This window comes from Electrophorus electricus, chromosome 12 (genome assembly GCF_041902795.1).
Source record: "Electrophorus electricus isolate QZ-2024a chromosome 12, ASM4190279v1, whole genome shotgun sequence".
NCBI classification, from domain to species: domain Eukaryota; kingdom Metazoa; phylum Chordata; class Actinopteri; order Gymnotiformes; family Gymnotidae; genus Electrophorus; species Electrophorus electricus.
This window is the reverse complement of record NC_137508.1, coordinates 13,883,343-13,905,240: the sequence shown is the minus strand read 5'-3', so window position 1 is coordinate 13,905,240 and position 21,898 is coordinate 13,883,343. Positions and strand designations below refer to the sequence as shown.

The following is a 21,898-nucleotide window of genomic DNA, read 5'->3' as shown; positions in this document are numbered from 1 at the left end:
GGTGTGTGTGCGCAGGTGTGTACTTGTAGAGTAGATGGCGACTCGGTCGATGCCCCGGTCCTCAGTCTGTAGCTGCTGTAGGAAGATGCCCACACTGTCACTGAGGGGCTTCAGAGTGAACTGGCACCGCTCCCGCCGTGACGGCAGCCTCGCAGAGATTACCGGCAGACCGTTCTGATACACCACAGTCACCTCTGACCACACACACACACACACACACTTTGTTAGATCCCTCCAAAAATCACAAAGTCATACACCCACCTTTGCTTGTTTGTTAGTATGGTCTTTTAAGGTTGAGCCTCAACTTGCGCCATTAAGAACAGAACAGACCTCTAAACTTCAGACTGTCAATCTCCAACGTTCACTCCGGCTGCTGAAAGTAACTGAGCTCCCCAGATTCACGGTTGAACGCAGCTGCTCTTTTGGGGTGGTCTGGAGGGGGTCCAACTTACGGCCGCCAAAAGGGGGCAGTGTTGCAGTGCCAGTCTTGGAGACGGAACATTTCATTTCGAGTCTCCTTAAGAAAGGAGAAGCAATTCGTCCGGCTACCGCAATGGTGGAAGTGGCCCATGTCTCCGTCTACGGGCACGCACACATTCTAAGAGCTACGAGGCCTTTTATGTGCCGAGGATTGTCTGATCAGGTGGACGGCACAAAGGCCAGGGGCAGCATGGCGCTCATCATGGGCAGCCCATTTGGTGATCAATCATCCAGGGAGCTCTAGTCTGCAGATTACTGTCTCTAAAACCAGATGACTCGTAGCCAGTTCTTTATAATCTGTCAGCAGATGGACAGTTGGACAAAATAACACCCTCCCCCCCCAACCCCCTCATCCCCGACCCAATTTCAAGATCTGCATCAAGTCTCAATCAAGCCTCAATGGAAAGTGCGAAGCTGAAGAATTCTAATGAGCAGATGTAGCTAGCAATGTGCCTGTGATTCTTCTTGCTGTGCAACAACTTGCAGCTGCAGATGACACTTGTTAATACGACTCAACCAATACATATGGCGTGCGCACTTTTGAGGGCCACTATCCTTCCCAGTGTCTTATTCATATGCGGCAGGTGTGTGCAGTGCCTTAGTTTAAAGAATATGCTTTAAAAACAACAGGTTCAACTGAAGAAAATCTTGTCTGATAATTTGAATAATCCTCAATCAGGTCCATCTCATGTGAGCAGGAACTAAAAGTGTTTGCTCTAACCCTGATCTGAACTGCCCAAACTAGTTCCGTCACATTTGCATTTTCCAAGATAACACAGACGCACAACTTAAGCAGGTCTGTCAAAGGAATTCAATTTGCCTGAGATACACTTTATGATTGAATAACTCTGCAATAGGGAATACCAGTCTGCTTCACAGCTTCTCCTTTCATGGGCTTCCTTCATTCTTTAATAAAATAAACACTAAAAGGGTTGGACAAACAGTGGCTGCACTGCTTGCTGTATCAATGCAGTGTACGCCTGGGTGACCTGGGTGACCTCTCTGTTTAACTTTACGTTTTTTCCCCTTGAGGCATCTGGGGGTGTTGAAAGCTGCTCTGTCACTGCTGCCTCGCAAAAACACAGGTGCTGCACATGTTAGTGGCTGGGTGGTTCTCATTTTCCATTTAATCAAGGGGTTTAAAACATGGTCCAGTGTCAAGTTTTGAAAACGTCTGAGAGATCATAATTTGACTGAGATTAATAATAAAAGTGCACTGCCTTATACACTTGATTTAATTAGAGAAGTCATTGTGTAATGTATCTGGTAATGTGTTTTAAAATATATTAAAATAAAACAACTTTAAAAATCCTTTTTCAATGAGAAGAATATAGTACAAAAACCATTCATAGAAAAAAGGATCTTAAATTGATGCAAAGTAGTCTGAATAAGAACAAAAACAATAAAGGTAAAAAAGATAAACAGTTTTAAGATGGCATTTCTCTGATAATCTTGCCAATTGTGGAGGCCCTAATACAATACGTAATAAGTTATAAGGTTTAAAACGTTTGTGTATTTTCTGCCAGAAGGGCTGAACAACTGTACATTTCCAGAAGATATCATTATTTGTCAAGAACACATATATATTTGCTTGTTTCTCCATATCCTCTCCAACAATTAGAGCCAATATTTTTCCAGCAAAATTCCCTCCATCCTGATGTTGACTGCCACCAAACAGCACAGTTTCTTTCCCATTCATCTTTGGATATGGTTAAATTTCCTTCTTGCTCCCATTTTTAAAAAATATGGTCAAATCTAGAGGACATAACCCTACTGTTAGGGTGCAATATGCAGTTGTCCCTTTAGTGGCCCACATTTTATATCCATTATCCATTGTATTTAGTATTAACTTTGTTTCAAATAACCACCATTTAAGAATTATTTGAACATTTTTTAGATTACATGTCTTGGTAATCCCACATACTAAACATTTTATTGATCCATGGGTTGTCAATATCTGTAAGGTGTATTCACAAGGCTTTATCAGCTATCAATCCCTGAATTTGGATTTCAGTTGTCAATCATAATTGTCAACGATCTTTCCACTGTGCAAGATATTTAGGATTACATCAACCTACTCTAAACTGGGCTGCTATATAGTAATACTTAAAGCATAAGAGGTCTTTTATCTTGACACAAATATCTAGAAATATGTTTCGCACTTATTGAATTTACCAAGACCTTTAGGATTCTTTAGCAAAAGGGAGAATTGCTCCCAAATATTTTATTTGTTTTCCATTCCAGATCATATTTAATGTTGTGGGGCATCATAATTAAAAATTTGAGCTTGTGTTTTTTTGCAAATTAATTTGATAACCTGAGAGGGACTCAAAGGGATCACATCAGAGCTGGGAAGCTCATATGAGAATATATATATATATATATATATATATATATATATATATATATATATATATATATATATATATTATATATATATATAAAAACAAACCTGCTATCTGTATTCCCTTCAGATTACTATTCTGTTTCATCAGTTGGCTGACTGGTTACTGGTTCTGTACAGTGATATTGATCCTTGCAGATGATCTGTCATAGAAATGTAATTATTCTTATGGAGTCCTCATGAAATCCAAATGATATTAGTATCAATATAAGTATCTGCCTCCCAAAAACCAGTTTGATCAAGGTAAAATGTGGCTTGAGGATTTCCATTCATGAAATGGGTCCGTATGATCCACATTCCAGTATATATTTCACTTCTTTCAGAATGAAATTATGGCCTCCCTCCAGCAGGGTGGAATTTCCCCCTTCATCATCACCAAATTAAATGTGGCCCATGAGCCTGGAGTTAATATTTATCATACCATTCTGAAGAGAATCCATCCGGGCCCAGGGATTTATTTGTTGTTCAAGGATGGGGCAGTTTAGTATATCTGCTCCAGAGAGCACCTTCATGTTGATCATTCAGATGTATTGTTGGAGTTATTGAGGAATGGTCATAGATATCAATATACCCCTGAGTCATGATCTTATCAATGTCCCACTATTCTGTGTCTAGCCTTTACAAAACAGAAGAAATAATCTATTCTGGAGTTGCCTGCGTATGGGTAAAAATAATATGTGTAATCACAGGCTGTAGGAAAACACTCTCTCCATACATCTGAGTCATTAACTCTCCTAACTCTTGGTGGAGGATGGTAACTGCAAGGTTTTATATATCCAAGCCCCAGATTAAGATGTATATTTAGATATAAATATTTAATAAATATTTCTGTAGTCTTATGTGCCGTTATTGTCACTCCCCGGAGGGGTATGTTTAGAGAATACTACTGCCTCGATTTTCCCTCTTCTTAGAATTGTTGGCAGTTGCTGAGATATGGTCATAACTGACAGTTTTATCACATTTATTTATCGACACCTTGCTACCACCTGATTTTAAAGATGATGGAAAGATATTAAGGTAATAAATGGCATGTTGACTGGATGTAAAAGCTGTGTGTTGATTGTAAAGCGTCCTTGGGGCGCTGAAAAAAGTGCTATATAAGTGTATCTTCATTCATTCCTGCATAAATGCTCTGCTTCCAGGTCGTCAGATTCCTGTAAAAAAGACTATGTGGACTGGTTATATCCTTACGTTTTGTAGGGATTTTGGAAGATTTAACTGGATTCGGTATCCCGTTTACGCTAAAAGACATTATTTTAATTTGATCTGGTTAGAGCTGAGTGTGCTCTCTCTATTTACAAATTCGTTGAGGGATCTAAATCTAGCTGACACTTCAACAGACCCTCCAGGAAGGTTTCCATGCTAGAATTCCCTTGGGAGCCCTTGGGTACTCCATAAACTCTGAGATTTTGGTGTCTGGAACAAGCTTCTTGCTCCGTTAGCCGAGAGCCAGGCTGTATCTGCAGCTCTAGCAGTTCTGGCTCAGCTGCTGTGTATTCTGGATTTGCATCCACGCCTGTACATTGTGTGTTTCGGCATCATCTAGCCTCTGATTTGACTTCTTTTTTTAAACTTTTGTCACTTAGTTGTTGCTGGTTGTATTTTCTGTATTCTTCATCTCGCTCCAGTTGTCATGGTTAACTCTGGTTTCCAGTAGGCCTCCGCCAATGTTTCCATCATCCAGCTTGTTTTTGTCCGACTTGAGCATTTTTCTTCGGTTTTCTGTCCCTGTTACTTTTATCTTTTTTTTTTGGGGGGGGGGGGGGGGGGGGGGGTGCCGGTGGAACGTCTCACTCGAGCAGCCATTCTCTGGACAGTGAATGTCTTAAAGAGTGTTTCAGCTCGTTTGCGTGCCACAGTACCGGCCATTCCATGATTCCCCTGCATTCCCCTATTGCTGGCGTTTGAGCTCCCTGCCTTGGAGAGAAAATTGGAAGCGATGACTGAATTATCATATTAATAAGGAATTATACAGAGCCAATAACGCGCTTAAACAGCTTCAGAAGTTTTTATTGCTCTTATTTCATTACGGAAAGTGACCCAAAATGAAATGATCTCTATGAACCCCTTGCCTGGTCAGGCATTTCTTAGCATCTCCAGTGGGCATCACTCTCTGTGATTGGAACAGTCTGTCCGCTGTGAGTCATGGTCCTACGCTGCTTGCTGCAGGGCTGGTGTTTCCTGAGGGCTGCGCTCTGCCATCGCCCCACAGCTCAGTTAGAGCCCCCATTACGCTTAATGAGATCTAAATTTAGGGCACTGTGTTTTTAGTACTGAGCTCTGAGGGGTAAACTATGGCTGTCTCAAAAGTCTCCTCAAAAAGAGGTTACGTAGGGACTGTCAGGCTCGGCAAGGTTGCGCACCTATTCTAATACTCTACCTGCGTGAAGACCTGTGCCCATGGATCGGCGTGGCCGCCTGCAATACGCTCGGTTTCACGTCCATTCGCTCCTGGCAGCTAATATTGCGCTCGTGGATCGGTCTGCTGCTCTGTATTGGCATCACCTCCACCTCGCACTTGTCCTCCTACGTCTCCGTTTATCCTGCCCTTTTGTGTCCTTCACTGGTGGGTGCCTGATTTTCTTCCCTCTACCTTTCTCCTACGGCTGCCTCTGGAAGCTGCTCTTTGGCACTGCTGCTGCACTTCCCATCTGAACGAGTGAACCCACTGTGCGCTGGTTTCAATGGGGGCCGCCCTACGGGATTTGCCTAATGTGTGTCTTGCTGTGTGCGGTCTGACCCACCCACTCGTCCAGCCAGAATTAACACTTTTAGGAAACGGAAACTGGGGGGGGTTGTCTCAACTGAAATGGTTAAAAAAAGTGGCCTTAGAAGTACCTTACCCACAATGCACTATGAAATAAGCATCAAGCACTGTTCATCATTATACATGGTCCGACTCATTATATGGGGTCATTCTGCAGTTTCTAGTCTACTGGAGTATCTTGCTGTTAACGTTTTATTTAAAATACTCCTATTTATATGTAGCATTATCCAAAATAGTTCTGTCTTATAATTATCTTGCAGATACACAAAGGCTGCATAATTTACTGCAGGCTTGTTGAGTTGCTGATGAATACTAATGATTGGTTTTACATGATTGGTTGAGGTGGTCATGTCTTGTTTTCTGTGAAATGTGCTTTCTGTCTGACGCACGTTTGTCCAAGGGTTTTCATGTTTTCCGGTATTAGTGACTGTATGCTTGTGCTAAATGTTTAGGTAAGAGTAGAGCAGTTTTCCACTACTCAGAATGAGTCTGCCTGGGTCATGGCTTATTGGCCTACAAATAAACAGCAGCCTGATTTATTCAGCCCAGCTTTCGTTCTCTTTCCCTCTCCATCATTCCCTCTCTCAGACACTTTTACACTCACCTTCTGAAGCTGCAGGTGAGCACAGCAGTCTCTGAGCAGGCCATGTGGGGGTTCCCAACCAACCCTGCAGAGACAGAGACACAACAAGGCCTTAACGTAACTGTTATCAACTGTTTTCTGTATTGAACTGTAAAAGCTGCCAGTGGACCAAATAATATGTGTGTGTGTGTGTGTGTGTGTGTGTGTGTGTGTGTGTGTGTGTGTGTGTGTGTGTGTGTTGACCTGTCCAGTCCTGTACCCTCAAGAGAACATTTTTCCAAACAGAGCCTAAAGGTTTATTTTACTCACACAAACATACACAGAAAGAAAGAAAGGACAGACAGACAGAGAGAGAGAGACAGACCTTGGTCATGTTACCTAAAGTAAAATACTGTTAGTCACAATATAATTTCTGAGAAAGCTAACTCAAACATTTTGATTATTTATATGAGGTAACTGAGTGTTGTACAGTGACGTTGGTAAGCACCAATCAGTGATAATACCGTAGGTAAAGTGCTTTTTAATAGCTGCATACCACTTTGTTCAACATACTGCTGAGTTGTGAGACTTCAAATAGAAATAGTTATTTGCAGGAAGACATTAAATTACAGTCAGAGAATCCCTGTTGAGTCAGGGGAAAAAAAGACTCAACTTGAAGAGGAAGGGGAGAGGGAGAGGAAGAATGACTCGACGCACGTGATTGGAAACCATCAGGCTTCAACCCACCGTCTTCTACAGACACATGCACACACACAAATGTATGCACATTTTTTATCCATTCTGGCACTCTGAAGTTTCCCTGGTGATAGATGGGCACCACACTGAACACAGTACAGAGGGAAAACATGTCATGCTTTCCACTAAGATGTACCCAGGACAGAGGAAGTGATGAGAGAGAGAGAGAGAGAGAGAGAGAGAGAGAGAGAGACAGACAGACAGACAGACAGACAATTGACATTCCCCGTCAGTATCTCCAAGTGTCTAAATTTGAGGGTGAAGCCCCCTATTAGTTCCCTAAGACCCCCCCTCCCTCCCCAACACTAATGCAAACACACACACACACACACACACAGGACAATAAAAAGTGGCACTGCAGCTAGAACAACAGAAAGTATCCTATGTAAGAAAAGTACTGAAAGGAGTGCAGGTTTTAAAAAAAATGCACCATTCTAAAATTAAAAATGATCATGCAAAAAAAAAGAAAAAAAGCCCAACATAGATTAGCTTTGCAAAGAACAAACACGCACGCCACACATGCGTGCACGGAAAAACCCATGCTTACGGCACAGCTACAGGACTAACGCCGTGCGCAGGTTGTGTCGCGTTAGCTGGATGCTACTAGCAGATCAGAAACGAGCAAGCAGGCCTGACACAATCCTTGTTGCCAAGTTGTTGCAGCAGCAACCACACATCCACTTTAAATAGGCCAAGTCCTGCCCACCTCTGCACGCACAAACGCGCGCCCACCACCACACTCGCCGCAATCTACACTTTCAACAAACCAGTCTGAGCTGCCAATGACTTGAAAACGCAAATTTAAAAAAGGCAGGGGGTTTCTTTTCCTCCACAGTGTAGATTACTCGCTCCACACGCGGATGAGGCATTTCCCAGCAGAGCTCTCTCGAGTTGCAAACGACTATTCGTGTCCTTTTGGGATTCTACCACTCACCCAGCTCAACCTCCTCATACATCAGTATATGGCCCAACCTGCAGAAAAGATTCTCTGTGTTTCAGTTGTGCAGTCACTCAGTCAACAGCTGTGAGGGTTGGTTGGAGTGGTGCTGGGACCTTAGTGGAGGTGTACACTGGGTGTGGGGGGTGTCTACTGGTGCGGCTGGCTGGAGGCTGCGGATCTCGGGTGAACGCTGCTGTTAATTAGTCATGAGGAGCTAAAGAGCGCGTCCGAGTTAGCTCGCCTTCGGCCGCACACAGGCGCGTCCACAGTGCAGTGAAAGGGAAATCGTGGGCGCACGTGCTCGCACCCACACCGCAGAAGGGTGCTAATCCCTCTAACTAACCACGACACTGGAAGCATCTAGAGCGGTCAAAGAAACGTCACCTGATTGTTCACTGGGTGCTCTGATAAATCAGTATTTTTCATTTGGTTCAAAAGAACAAATCATTTTCAAGACCAGCACCGGCATACCACGAGGCACCCCACAATATACGGCAACACGGTCACATGATTTCCTCCCGTATTGGCCGTCCTGGGGAATAGCCTCCAATAGCTCGGCAGCCCCCGTGCTGGGCGCTGCTGCACTTGGCTCCCGGCTGCTGTGTGAAGCCAGAGCCTCGTCTCGTATATCTGCGCTTGTGGCCACAGCAGAGATGCGATTCCGCAACGACCTCTGAACCTGAAGCAATTTCACCTCGGAACGTGATGAAGCTGGCGCCTGGAACTGAAAGATTGCAGCGGCTCCTCAGTGCCCCTGCTGCTGGAGTACTCACTCAGGAACTGCCACTGCTTTTGGCCATTGGCACAGGAACCTGGCATACCCATTTACCAACACAACCCATAGATCAGTGGGAAAACACTTTTTCACATGAGAAGACACCACATCCTCCAACAAAAGAGGATGTGTGTGTGTGTGTGTGTGTGTGTGTGTGTGTGTGTGTGTGTGTGTGTGTGTGTGTGTGTGTGTTGAAATCATTTGGGCACTGCTGAGCGGTTATGAACTGAGAACTGCTTTTCAGATAACAGACATAAATAGTGTTACTTAAGACATTGCGTGCGCACACGTGTGGGAGTGTATATTGGCCCATAAGCGATGGGCGGTAGGGATGGGTGCAGGTGTCTGGAACAGCCCTCTCCTGCTGCCTCTAAACAGCAACACTCAAAACGACAGCTGAAATTTTCAAGAGCAGAACAGTCACGAGCACAGCACGCAGGGGATAAATGATGCCATTCAGAGAAAGCCAGCAAGAAAGTGCTTGAGAGAGAGAGAGAGAGAGAGAGAGAGAGAGAGAGAGAAAGTGCTCATGATAGAAAACAAAACAAGACATTGTGAGCATGAGTGAAAGAAGGACAGACAGATGGGAAATAGAAGACATGTTGAAACTACCGAGCATAAAAGCAAGGCTGGCACACGATGAAAGGATGTGTAAAGGGGGAGCGAGGATGGGAGAGAGAAAAGGAGAGGCTCTGAGCACTGGAAGCCACGTGTGGGAGGGCATGTGTGTGTGTGTGTGTGTGTGTGTGTGTGTGTGTGTGTGTGTGAGTGTGTGTGTGTGTGAGAGAGTGAGAGAGAGAGTGTGTGTGTGTGTGTGTGTGTGTGTGTGTGAGAGTGAGAGAGAGAGTGTGTGTGTGTGTGTGTGTGTGAGAGTGAGAGAGAGAGTGTGTGTGTGTGTGTGTGTGTGTGAGAGTGAGAGAGAGAGTGTGTGTGTGTGTGTGTGTGTGTGTGTGTGAGAGAGTGAGTGTGTGTGTGTGTGTGTGTGTGAGAGAGTGAGTGAGTGAGTGAGTGAGTGAGTGAGTGAGTGAGTGAGTGAGTGAGTGAGTGAGTGAGTGAGTGTGTGTGTGTGTGTGTGTGTGTGTGTGTGTGTGTGTGTGTGTGTGTGTGTGTGTGTGTGTGTGTGTGTGAGAGTGAGTGTGTGTGTGAGAGTGAGAGAGAGAGAGAGAGAGAGACTGTACTCTGCGGCAGTGGAGGGAGGGAGAGAAGCTGCAGGAGCTACTGAGCACTGCAGCAGTGGAATCCCTTCAGTAGTGAGACGGGTTCCCCCTGCTCCTCACGCTGGCATCCCCCTCCCCCCAGTCTGTCTGTCGGAACCTCAGTCTTCCCCTGGTTGCTATGCTGCGGGTCCCCTCGTGCCCCTGCATTGCGCTTACTTTAGTGTGGCATGGGGTGTGTGTGTGTGTGTGTGTGGTTTCCCTTTGCGAGCACAAAAGCCCGACACAAACCACTCAAGGAGACACTCGGGTTGGGTCTTCCATCACTGACGCTCACACACATGCAAATGAATAAATGTCATAGCATGAGTTCATCATCACTGCACACTTCATCCAACACCTCAACTTACTAATCAGCCACAGAACCCGAACGCCACAGGACACTGAAGAGACGGGCAGTAGGTCAAGCTGTCATGGCCAGCTACTGTACTCAGCATCTGACCATCTGCATATATTAGGGATTTCGCAGTACCAGAAATTTGGTAGCCAGCGCCAATACCACGGGGGGGGGGACCTATGAAATGAAAAACTCATTCAAGGAAGAAGTCGTCGTCAGATGTAAATTACTGTTATTAAAAAAAAGAAAAAAAGACAAGGTTTAATAAATAAGTAGAAAAATGTTAATATCACAAAACACAATGGCATGCAGCCTTCATGTATTTAAAAACAAACAGTACTGCCCTATCAAATTTCCTTCATGTGAGTCTTCAGCATATTTTCTGTGCTTCTGAAAAGCTTCCGATATGGTTGGCTGTCTGTGTGTGTGTGTGTGTGTGTGTGTGTGTGTACTGTGCGTGTGTCAATCTACTTTGCGCTTGTCTCTCCTGCTCAACATCCTCCTCATGCTGATACTGTGAAATGAGGCGGCACCGCTGTACGGCCACACGCTACACAGTAATGTCGACAGCCTGCTAGCGTTATGAGCAGCACCGCGGCGTTAGCGTAAAGAAGCTCACGTTGGCGTGTACGAATATCTTTTGTGGAGCACTGCTACAACAGATGAAATGTTCATATCCTGAAATGTTACCAGTGTTACTGGCAACATTTCAGGATATGAACATTTCTGACAGTGTGTTGTTAATATAAAGATACCTACTGAAACTCACGCACCATGAATTCTATGCACAGATGTCCGTCTACCCTTGTCGGTTCTATGGAAACCTTATTCTCCAGCGTCTACATCTACAGTACTTCTGGTCCCGTAGAAAATAAGTAGTCAAATTTGGTATTGACCTGGTACAAGATTTCGGTTCTTGTGACACCTCTAACCTGCATGTATAGGACAAGCAACACTCCTCCCAAATACAACAATGGATAGAAAACAGCACTGAAAGAACACAACGGAACTGTGAAGGAGGCCGTCTGTGTCTAGCCAGATGAATGCAGCAAGTCTGGCAGCTCACTCCTCACTTACATTGACCATGTTGGGGAATAATAAGTGCTTCACAGGCTTACAGTGCTTTTTGCACTACGGCCATTTGGGGAAACCCAGGTAATGACTAATATAATCCAAACACAGACTCAGAGAGTAAATGTACAAAGCAGCAGTGTAATGAGGGTACTGCAGAGTTCAGTGCTCTGGGGCAGTAAAAGGAAAGGTCAAAGCCCCGGGTAGGCAGGCGGGCAGGAGTTTCTACTTTCAATGTCATTTTAATATTGTGCTACAACCTGCTATTCATCTGCTGAACTGCCCCATCCATCTTGTCTGACACAGTACGGCATACTGACACACGCACGCTCACACGCACACACACACTTTAAAATTAAATGCGCACCAAAGCCTAATGGCCACAATCATCTTAATCACCCTAAATCACAGGAGACAGTTAGCTTCACTGGTTCTGGAGCGCACGCACACACACACACACACACACACCAAAGGGGGAAACCTGGTCCTGAATGGCAAGGTACCCTTTCACACTATGAGACGGAGGTTCCCTTTGTAAACAGGTAATAGTTGCCACGCTCAGTCATATGCCACGCTCTGCAGCGTTTATGTCCCACCTAACTGAGCGTGTCAGCTAAGCAACGAGCACATAATGAGCTGAACCCGGAGCAGGGCGAGTACAGATATGAGCCGAAAGGAACTGGTCTGAGGACCACTGGCCTAAAGGGGTCAGGAGGAGGAGGGCAAAACCCCGTGAAGACACATTCTCCTGACCGGCATCATGACCCCACCCCACCCCACACAAAGAGCAGGCCGTTTGCTGACTCAGTGCTGAACTCACTCTTTTGAATCATTCCTACAGACAGCAATCATAGTGAGGGTGGGGCATCATAGCTACTGCACACACAAAAGCCGTCCCCGAGGAAACGGTGACTGCAATATGATCATCCAGCTTAGATGCAAACCTCCCACCCCAAGACTGCGGCCCTGCAGTCGTGCGTGTGTCGCTGTTGGCTGTCTCACATAGGCTTCAATGGTGAATAGGTCGAAGCAGCAAAACGGCTTTTAGAAACGGCTTTTTTCTGGTATACTGCTAATGCAGCATTGCAATGGGGCGTTACAAATGATGATGCAATTACTGGCATAATGTAGTCATGCAATTACTTGCATCTGCAAGGCCCAGCACAGAACAGGACATACATAATCTCAGAGCGCATAATCTGTGTGGATTTGCTACTGCTTTTCGCTTTCTGCTCCTTTTTTGTATTTTGTGTAGTAATGCATTGCTGCTCATTTACATATCTTTTCTGGACGTGTGTCGCGCAAAAAAAAAAAAAAAAAAAAAAGACTGCGTGTCTGCAGCACACCTTCACGTCTGCGCCTTGTGAACGACCCCCAATGACCCCAGCGCTTGCCCTCTCAGACAGAGGAACGCAACCAACTAAATCTGGAATACCGGCTGTACTGCTAATGGAGAAATAGCGATTGCGTGCTAAAATATTTGCGGTAATACATTTTTTTAAAAAAAACTACAGTGATTGTGTGACATGAATTAGGACCTCACAATACTGAACAGTTTTTATGCATGTGGACACAGATATATGCCCTGCCAACGCCTGTGGGAGATCAAGTTTTTTTGTGTTGTAGTCTATGTATAAAGGAAGACATTTCACCAAAAATAAACACTGTTCCAAAACTCAGTGACTTGCAGAAATGATGTCGTCATTTTCCTTTAATGCCGGCCCCTCCTGCCTCGCTGCGTCCCACCGTCGGCCTGTGCTGGGCATAATCCTTTATTCTTTCCAAGGCTGCCAAGAGTGATTAGAGCTGGATTCTCCTCCCCAGCTTTCTTCATCTACGAGATCAAATGACTAAGCAAGCTCATGTAATGCCTGCTTCCTCACCCAGTGCATTTTTTTTACTAGGCACCAAGCCGGCAGCTGCTTTCTCCGCGCAGAGTGGCTCTTCACCTGGCCTTGCAAAGACGATGCCGTGCATTATTGATCAAGCCCAATTCTTAATTGCACAGAGGAGCACACGCAGGCACTCACTGCTGTCAATTTCACATATATTTACACTAATCACTCTAGACTGAATCAAACAGCAGCTAAAATTTCTAGTCAGAGTTCAAAAATCCTAAAAAGCACCATGAAATGTCCTTTCCATATAAAATGATGCACCTGTCTCAGGTCGAAATGAACTTGGCCATTGGTGTGATTGCACATGGGAGTCTTCAGTGTGTTCCAGTATTCCAGTCAGCTGGCACGTCAGATTTATAGGTCACAGAATTGACATTTCTCACTTTTCTAATGACTTCTGCAGACTTAGCTCTCTGGCACTTTCAAAGTACTACATTCTGTATGACCCTGCATGTGCCATTTCTGTGCATGATGCAGTATCATACCAAGAAACAGAACATGCAGTATGTCCTGTTTCTCGGTATGACGCTGCATGTGCTATTTCTCTGCATTTCACGTGTGAGTACATGAGGCAGCCTGCTGACTGCTCGGTTTGATACTGCTTGATTGCGTATAGAGACAGATGGCTTTGCTCACTGATTCACGTGTTCATTAGACTGCAGATCACACAAGCTGCAACCCTGTGCCCTGTCTGACCTTATGGCACTGCAGGGAAACCTCACTCTTTACACACACACACCTGCGCATCTCTCCCGCAGTCTTTAGTGACTTGCTTCCTGCGACAAAACCTCTAGTCCAATCGGTGAAGCACTGTAACACCTGCACCGCTCGCATGGCGCGCTGCAACACCTCTTCATGCTGTACAACAGCTCTGGCCCCTCCCAGTCTGAGGGTGCTGCATAATACAGCTAAATGCTGTGGTCTCCAGGTTTAGGAAAATATGGAGATATATGTATGTCTTGTCACACCGAGGGGAGAAAAAAAAAAAAAAGAACTGACTATTTTACTGGAATTTGTTATAATATACTAATGGTCTTGGATGTTTAATCATTGATTTATTTCACCTGGTTTCATGTAAGTCACGCTTAAGTGCTCAAACTCCAATTCTAAATCTCAAACTAATTCCACATACAGTGTAATTAAAGGCCCAGGGAACCCAAGTCTGTGTTTTCTTTCTAATGAGGTTAATGTTGCTCTTCTGGGCAAACAATTTACATATGCAAAGTGTGTTCTATGAATACCAATCCAATCCAAACTCTAGTAAGTGACTCTAGCAAAATTTCTCCCATTCCAATGTAAAATGGGGGTCCATATGTTGTTCTTAGCTACAACAGATCCACCAATTTGAGTAGTGTTCTATCATATTTATGTTTTATATTTATAACTTCCTGGATAATTCATACCAGTTTAGCATCATACAAACTCTTTCACTTCAAAATACATTCCCTGGGTATTTAAAACTTTTAGTCATTGGAATCTTACAAAGTATTACTGTGTTTAAGGCAATTTTGCCAATGAGGCTTACCGCAGTTAATTGCATATTTTTTAAATGCCACATCTGTAAAACGTAGAATAACGGAAAATTGTTTGCTAGATCAACGTGCACCTTTTACTTAAAAGTAGGCTTGTGGTACACCACTGTGGCACCTCCGTTAAAACACTCATTGTAACTGCAGTGTTAGAACAACACTGCGTCAGAGCTCTATGATTCACTCACACTCTTTGGAAATTTACTACAGCAGAAAGACAGGTGATCATTCGCTGCACAAACCCCGAATGGTAGTCAAGTGGAAAAGCAGCAAGCAATTAAAATTCATCCCTCATTTTGATGTACGTGAAGCTAAACACCATGTGCGTGTACACACACAAGGAGTGCTATAGCAGATGCCATAACTCCCTGTGGCTATGTTGTTCGGAGGAGGCGCTCCAATTGGCCAATTCTTGGAAGTGTGTGGCAGGCTATAGATTTGCAATTCCCCAAACCCAGATAATGCAACATCCCACTCACAGCTCACACAACGTTACTGACATTAAAACATGCACCTGCATGTGTATTTTCTCAATGTTCAACTTTCATGGTTTGTGCAACAAGATCAACTGCACACTCATGATCAATCATGATCATGCCTTGTCTAGACTGAAACAAAGGTTTCCCTAATATGGTTTCCAATTAGCACGATGACAATTTGTAAATAAAAGATTCACAAAGTCTCAAGCTAAGCAAACATTCTTTCTTTCCCTCTCTTGGCAGAAACTTGTGATGCATTTTTTTTTCCAAGCACAGTGGAAGAGAGACACGGTGATTAAACAGTCACAACCCACAAAAGAGTAATGAGGGTGAGTAGATACTTGCCCGTTTGTCTTCAATTCAGTGACTCGGGTTTGCACGTGCGGTAGTGTTTCAGCTAATCACGCATGCCAGCTGGCCTGGTGCAACTTGTAACTGTGCCTAGTTACAGATGCCTGCAGATACTCTGACCAACTCACCACGTCAGAGTTACAAAACAACTTACTGTTAAAACCAGCCTTTCCTCCTTGAAATATCAATATGTGTAATGCACTGTAATTTAGTTTAGTTTAAATGCACTTTGTTTGTTACTCATCACTGTAAAACATCAGTCTAAACACAATGGCTAGTTTTTATTAAGCAAATGGGAGTTGTGTAACATCCTATTTATCTAGGGCTAGATTAATACAAACCTAAAATGGAATTCAAGACATTATCATAAAAAAGAGGTTGGGGTCCAGTTTTGTGGTCATAGCACGATTGCAGAGATACGGCATCAGGCCGTGATGCGGGCACGCTTTGGCATGGCAGAAATGCTGCTTGCCATTTTCCTGAGTGGCTGCAGAGTGACTAATCTGGCACAGAGTGGCACCAATCCAAAAAGAGGCTGGATTAGGCTGAATCCATGATCAACAGCTGTAATAGTGACCAATTCACCATGGCTGCAAGGACGCAGGAACTGCATGCAGGAAAAGATGCAGGAGGATGCAGGAACTCCATGCAACATTTCACAATGTAGAAAGAGACATGCTTGTCTGGGAAGTAGAGTCACCATGGCAAAATATATGACACTTGAAGCAGAACGCCCAGCACTGAAGAGTCTAAATTGGCTTGGGCAGGGGTGGACTCAGATCCTAAATGAACACTCTTTCAATGGCATTCGTAAAACAAACAATTATACAAACATAATTAACATGAATAAAATAATTACAGCAACAACAACAACAACAATAATAATATTTATTATCATTGTTATTTTTGTTGTTGTTGTGTGTGTATATACACACACAAAAAATATATATACATGTCTATTATATTATATGTATTTTATATACATTTATATAATCAATATCTCGCATGTGGAATAAATTGGCAAAAATTCTAAATGGCGTACTAATTTGATATGTTTTACATGTTGTACCTGAACCTCAAGGGCTGAGATTTAAATACTCATGTCTGCATTTACATTGATAGCATTTATTAAATGTCCAGAACAAGCTGCACTTGAATGTTGTGTCTCCTTGGAAATAATTTTTATGGTAGTGCTTCATGCTGCAGTCTAAGGATATCATTACACTAGTTCTTTGTCAGAGCAAATAAACAGAAGGAACATACAAACAAGTAACAGGAGACGTTTAGAAAATTTTTTAATAAGTATATGTGTAGATTAGTAAGTGCAGGATTAATGATCAAAGTGCCTCCGAAGTGCACGGGGCCTTCGCGTGCCTTTTGAAGTGGGTCTACATTTGAAGAGGACAGTGCAAGGAGAAATAGAGGACAGGTAAGCGAAGTATGCGCCCCTGCCTGGGTGCTAGTGCAGAGCCCTGTCTTTCCTACGGTTGCGTTCTGGACCAGGTAACCTAGCAACCCTGACACGCGTACAGGGAGACACGTTTTGAGACATGAATAGCCTTCCCTCAGAAGCCCAACCCCATTCCCCCAAAACCTGTACTTTTAACGTCTGGTGTAACCAGTAACACAAGCAAAAAAAAAATATTTATAATAATCTTGCTCATTAGTGAGCTATATTGAATTATTATTATATTATTAAAATATAGTTAATTGTAGTCCGTTATAATTGTTAGTTGCTTTGAATAATAAGCATCAGCTAAATGCTGTAAATGGTGCAAGAAGATTCTGTTTGATTCGGTTCAGGGATTCAGTTCTATAGTGTAGTTCTGGCCCAGGGTTAATCCATGTCAGGACTAAAATAAAGACAAGCAGAAATGCCAGAAAATGAAAAGCCAAGTCATCTTTTCTATATTGAACTAGTAGTAAACTAAGCTCACATCCCCTTTCAGTGACCTACATATCGACCGCCATATCCCTTTTGATGCCGAGGGCAGATGCCCATTTAAAGCGCAACAGTGACCGACGCTGCTGGTAACTGCCTCCAACCTGAGTCACCTATACAGTACAAAAATAATCAAACATGTCAAAAACACGGGCTAAACACTAGTCATTCGGGTAAAACTGGTATAAGAAAGTGGCTGGCAAGTGCACATAGGCTAGATGGGGGCCCCAGAGGACTGGAGCACAAACTTTAATTAATCAAACGATTCTGTCTGAGGCTTCGCTTCAGAGGAGATCAATGGACTGACAAGTCACGCAGAAGCAAAGAAAGAGACTTTCCTCACATCTTTGAAATAGTCTTTTCTCAAAAGGAGCAAATGGCCTCTGTTCAAGCCCACCAATCCCCCACACCCCAGCACCCACCCATGTTGCCCACGGAGGCTGCCTATCTTCGGTGCTCTTTGCACAGCTGCACCACTTCTACGGCTCTCCCTGGCTGCAAAATATACAAAATGCACCGCGTCTTAGACTGTTGTGTTCCCATATGGGCATAAATGTACTGTTTGGACTGCAGTCACGCCCAGTTTTGTATGCTCAGCGAGGCGCGTGCGTGTGTGTGTGTGTGTCTGTGCGTGCACACATGCGCGCGAGCGTGCTGTGCATCTGCAGGAGGCATTGACCTCCCTCATCTTGAGGGTCCGCGGGCGTGCTAAAGGGTGGGCGTGCACTGCGCAGTCATTCCGCCAGGGCTGCCTCCGAACTGCAGAGCACCTGACGGCGTTGATGAGGATCTCCTTCCAGGGTGAGTCTGCTTCCAGATGAAAGGAGGACTTCATTCAGTTAGCTGCCTCGCGACCGAGACACCGGAACCAGGGAGATTTGCAGGTTTACGGCAAGATGGAAATTCTATTCACTGAGACTGCGTGGCATACATGTGGATGAGTGGAGGCAGACTGCTGAGGGCCGTACACAAGAAGAAGGTCTTCAGGCTGCTCTGAGCTGAGCAGAGGATCTTCTGTGGGGCACCATGTCCACCTCCTCATTAAGAGCATGAACAAAGACGAATGGGTCACAAGGGCAGTTCCTTCTGGCTCACGTGTATTCCCCCAGCCTACACACGGGCACACACACACACGCGTGCGCTCTCTCATGATCCAGCAGAGGTCTTAGTATTCCTCTCATTCTGTGATCTCAACCGCCTTCAATTTGCTGGGAGCCGTCTCGATTCCCCAGTTCCCTCTCTCCCTGCTTTCCTTCGCCCGCTCCTTCTTTCCACCTTTCCCCAGAGGCGCGGTGTGGAGGTGCCTCGGTGTGAAACCCTTGACTTCCACACACAAAGTGGGACCAAGTTAGTAGGCCGAAGGCGGGAAGCACGAGGGCTGTCGCGGGACCTCCCGGTTCCCGTGGGGCTTTAACGTTACCACAGTCACTAAAGCTGCACGATATGACTGAAAGTACTAAAATGTTTTAAAGAAGAGGGACGGACAGATGGATGGACAGATGTTCAGAGCTGCAGTGCAGTGCACAAGGTTTCCAGACAAACAGGACGGTTCGGATGCTTCATCGGCTGCGCAAACAAAATTCTTCTAATGCCATGATTAATACTAATACCGTGATTCATCAGAACACCCACAAAAACGCTCATCTGGAATGTCGGCGATTGGTCAGGACCGTTGCTGCAATACTGTGATTGGTTAGAGGACTCGTTTGCATATGGCAGCCTCTCTGCAGCATGAGTGCTACCCAGGCCAGTGCTGTGGTAATGATTAACAAGCGATGGGCTGATCGGGCCACTGAATACCACTGAAATCCAGGGAGGCCTAGCCTGCCTGGCCACCTGTGCCTGCAGCGGGACCCTCCTGCACTCCAGCTGCCCTTGATAGATACAAACTCATTGGTCACACCCGAACTGAGCACTGAGGACCCACCCTGGCATCTTCTGCAGCTTTGTCACTGATGCTTGCTACGGGCATAACCGGGGCACTCTCACGCGTATAGAAACGTGGAATAAATGCATTTTAAAAAGCTGATCAAGTACTGCGTGCTCCTTGCAGCTACAGTGAAGGGCCCTTCATCTGAGGATAAGGAATGTTAGCATAGAAGATTAAACTGTGCGTTGGGAGCTGTAGCCTGCTTTCTTTAAGCCATTATTGATTTTGCCATGTCACAGGTGTGCAGGATAATGCTTGAATGTGTAGAGTGCCGTGCATTTCCTGTTTACATGATCAAGATTACATAGTCAATCAAGGACACTTGCATGTATACACGTGTACACACACACACAGACACACACACAGACACACTGCCTGAGAAGTCTAGAGTTTAGGCCTAATACACACAGTGTGGATTTCCATGTGACATGCATTCTACTAATCTAATAGAAACCCCTGGAGAAAATACCAGGGGGGATTGGATTGGCTCTTTCTTTTGGTATTTTAACCTAATTGTGTCATAACAGTGGCACAGTGTTTTTCAAAATAGGGAAAGGTTCCAGCGTGACACCAAACCGGCGACTCTGGGCTGGGGTGAGGAGAGAATGCCCACATCTCGCTCTGGGCATCTGGGTTTGGACTTGGGGTACAGGGACGTGACCCCAAAGAGCCACAGCACAGTGGAAGACGTGGTCATTTCATCTCGCTTTAGTGTCCATGTGTATATTGGTCTCAGGCGGTGGGGTCAAATTATTGAGAATTCTGACTGATATGCTGGACATGCACGCGTGCACATACACAAACACACACATCCACACACACACACACACACCTAATACCAAACTCCCTCCTGGTGTGTGATAGAGAAGTCAAACCAAGTGAGAGGGAAAGTCGTTAATCTCCTGTTACTGAACGTGTGTGTGTGTGTGTGTGTGTGTGTGTGTGTGTGTGTGTGTGTGTGTGTGTCTGGTGAAGGGGCATCTTTTTCCAAGGACAGAGTAAAAACGATGGAAGCTTCTCCCAGACCAGGAAGCTTCTCTCAGCCCAGTGCAAATAAGGCAAAAGAATGTTGCAGCGCTGCCTTAGATGATTTAGGATCACACTATATATGGTGCTGCAAACTCACAGAGTAAAAGTAGCACGCACACACACGCACACACAAGCACGCACGCACGCGAGAAATTGTGTGCATGCGTGCATGTGTGTACACTTTTCTTTCCAACCCCAATTTACAGTCAGTCAGTGGAAATGGAGAGTATACCGCATGATGAGGTGCTGAGTGGAGCCCATAAAGTGAAGGGGACGGGGCCACAAGGGCCACAAGGGCCACAAGGCTGTGTGATGCAGCAGACACCACGCATCACCGTGCACTGCAGATACCAGCGTGGCCCATGTGGTGAACGTCCGCCTTCCGCTTTTCAAATGCTGGAATTACTCCAAACAGCAACTAAGTGGTGGAACATGTGGGTAAGATCCAGGGCCGGTGGTACGTGCCACGGCAGTCTCTAACGTATCCGTTTTCTCATCGTATATGTTACATAGGTAATTCCTTCTTTCTTTCTGTGTGTCTGTGTGTGTGTGTAAAAATCATATCCTGGCCCTGTGTGAATACGGTGTTTGCCTCCCTCTCTTAGGCTAGAGCGATAGCCTGTCAGCACAGGACAGGCAAAGAGCTGCCGCTCCTGACGATCGATGCGGAATCTGGCCTCTCGCTACAGCATTGCGCGCGGGGGGGGGGTGGGGGGGGGGGTGCAGAGAGAGAGGGATGGGGGGATAGATGGGGGTGAAGGGTACCGTCTGGCTGTAGGCAGGAGATAGAGAAGCACGCAGATTTCGAAGCGCAGCCAAACTGAATAAAAGATTGAGATCATTTGTGTGCACAGTTCGCTCACGACACATTAACTGCCGGATGAGACATGTTTAGACTAATGCTTCCTGAAGTGGGGGCGCACAGACTTATTCGAGTCCATTTCATTTGGGCAGCAATTTTTGCAACAGATATTGTCCCAAAGCATTTTTATGGGAAACCCAGGAAGAAACCCCTCAGTGAAAGAGGCGAGGTCTTAACCCCCCCAGCAGACGCGAACCCTGACAGGAGCCAGGCTCGGAAGTGGCACCAGATGGTGGAATTTATGAATAATACAGTCGAACCATAACAGAAAAGAAGAGTGACAGACACAGCGCGTAGAACAGCACTATGTAACTAAGGAATTGAGGCTGTTCAGCTGAAGTCAACTTTTGCCCTAGCACAACTTAAAAAAGAAAGAATAGAGAAGCCACATCCAAAGGGCCACACAGGGTCTCTGCAGCCTTTTCAAACGGTGGGGAGAGAGCAGACAAAGCTTGGAGAAAAGCGGCCTTTATTTTTCTCTTCAGTTCTCCCTTTTTTCTCCTTGTTCCTGAAACTCGACACCTGGCCCCTCCTCCCTGACAGCTACCCCCCTACCACACACACACGCACGC

At 45.1% G+C, this 21,898-nt stretch overlaps 1 protein-coding gene across 3 annotated transcripts in view; it reads right to left on the bottom strand.

Annotated features, from left to right (window-relative positions):
* The window catches only part of mcu (mitochondrial calcium uniporter), a 50,592-nt gene that overhangs the window by 5,950 nt on the left and 22,744 nt on the right, over positions 1-21,898 (bottom strand). For 2 of the 3 annotated variants that reach the window (XM_081724494.1, XM_027022975.3), the window contains 2 exons: positions 6,256-6,319; positions 24-194 (listed from right to left, as the gene is read on the bottom strand). In XM_081724494.1, coding sequence (XP_081580620.1) covers positions 24-194; positions 6,256-6,319 — 235 coding nt within the window. Of the gene's footprint in view, positions 1-23; positions 195-2,932; positions 4,631-6,255; positions 6,320-21,898 lie in introns of those variants that run through there. The other variant, XM_081724495.1, reaches the window with a different exon arrangement.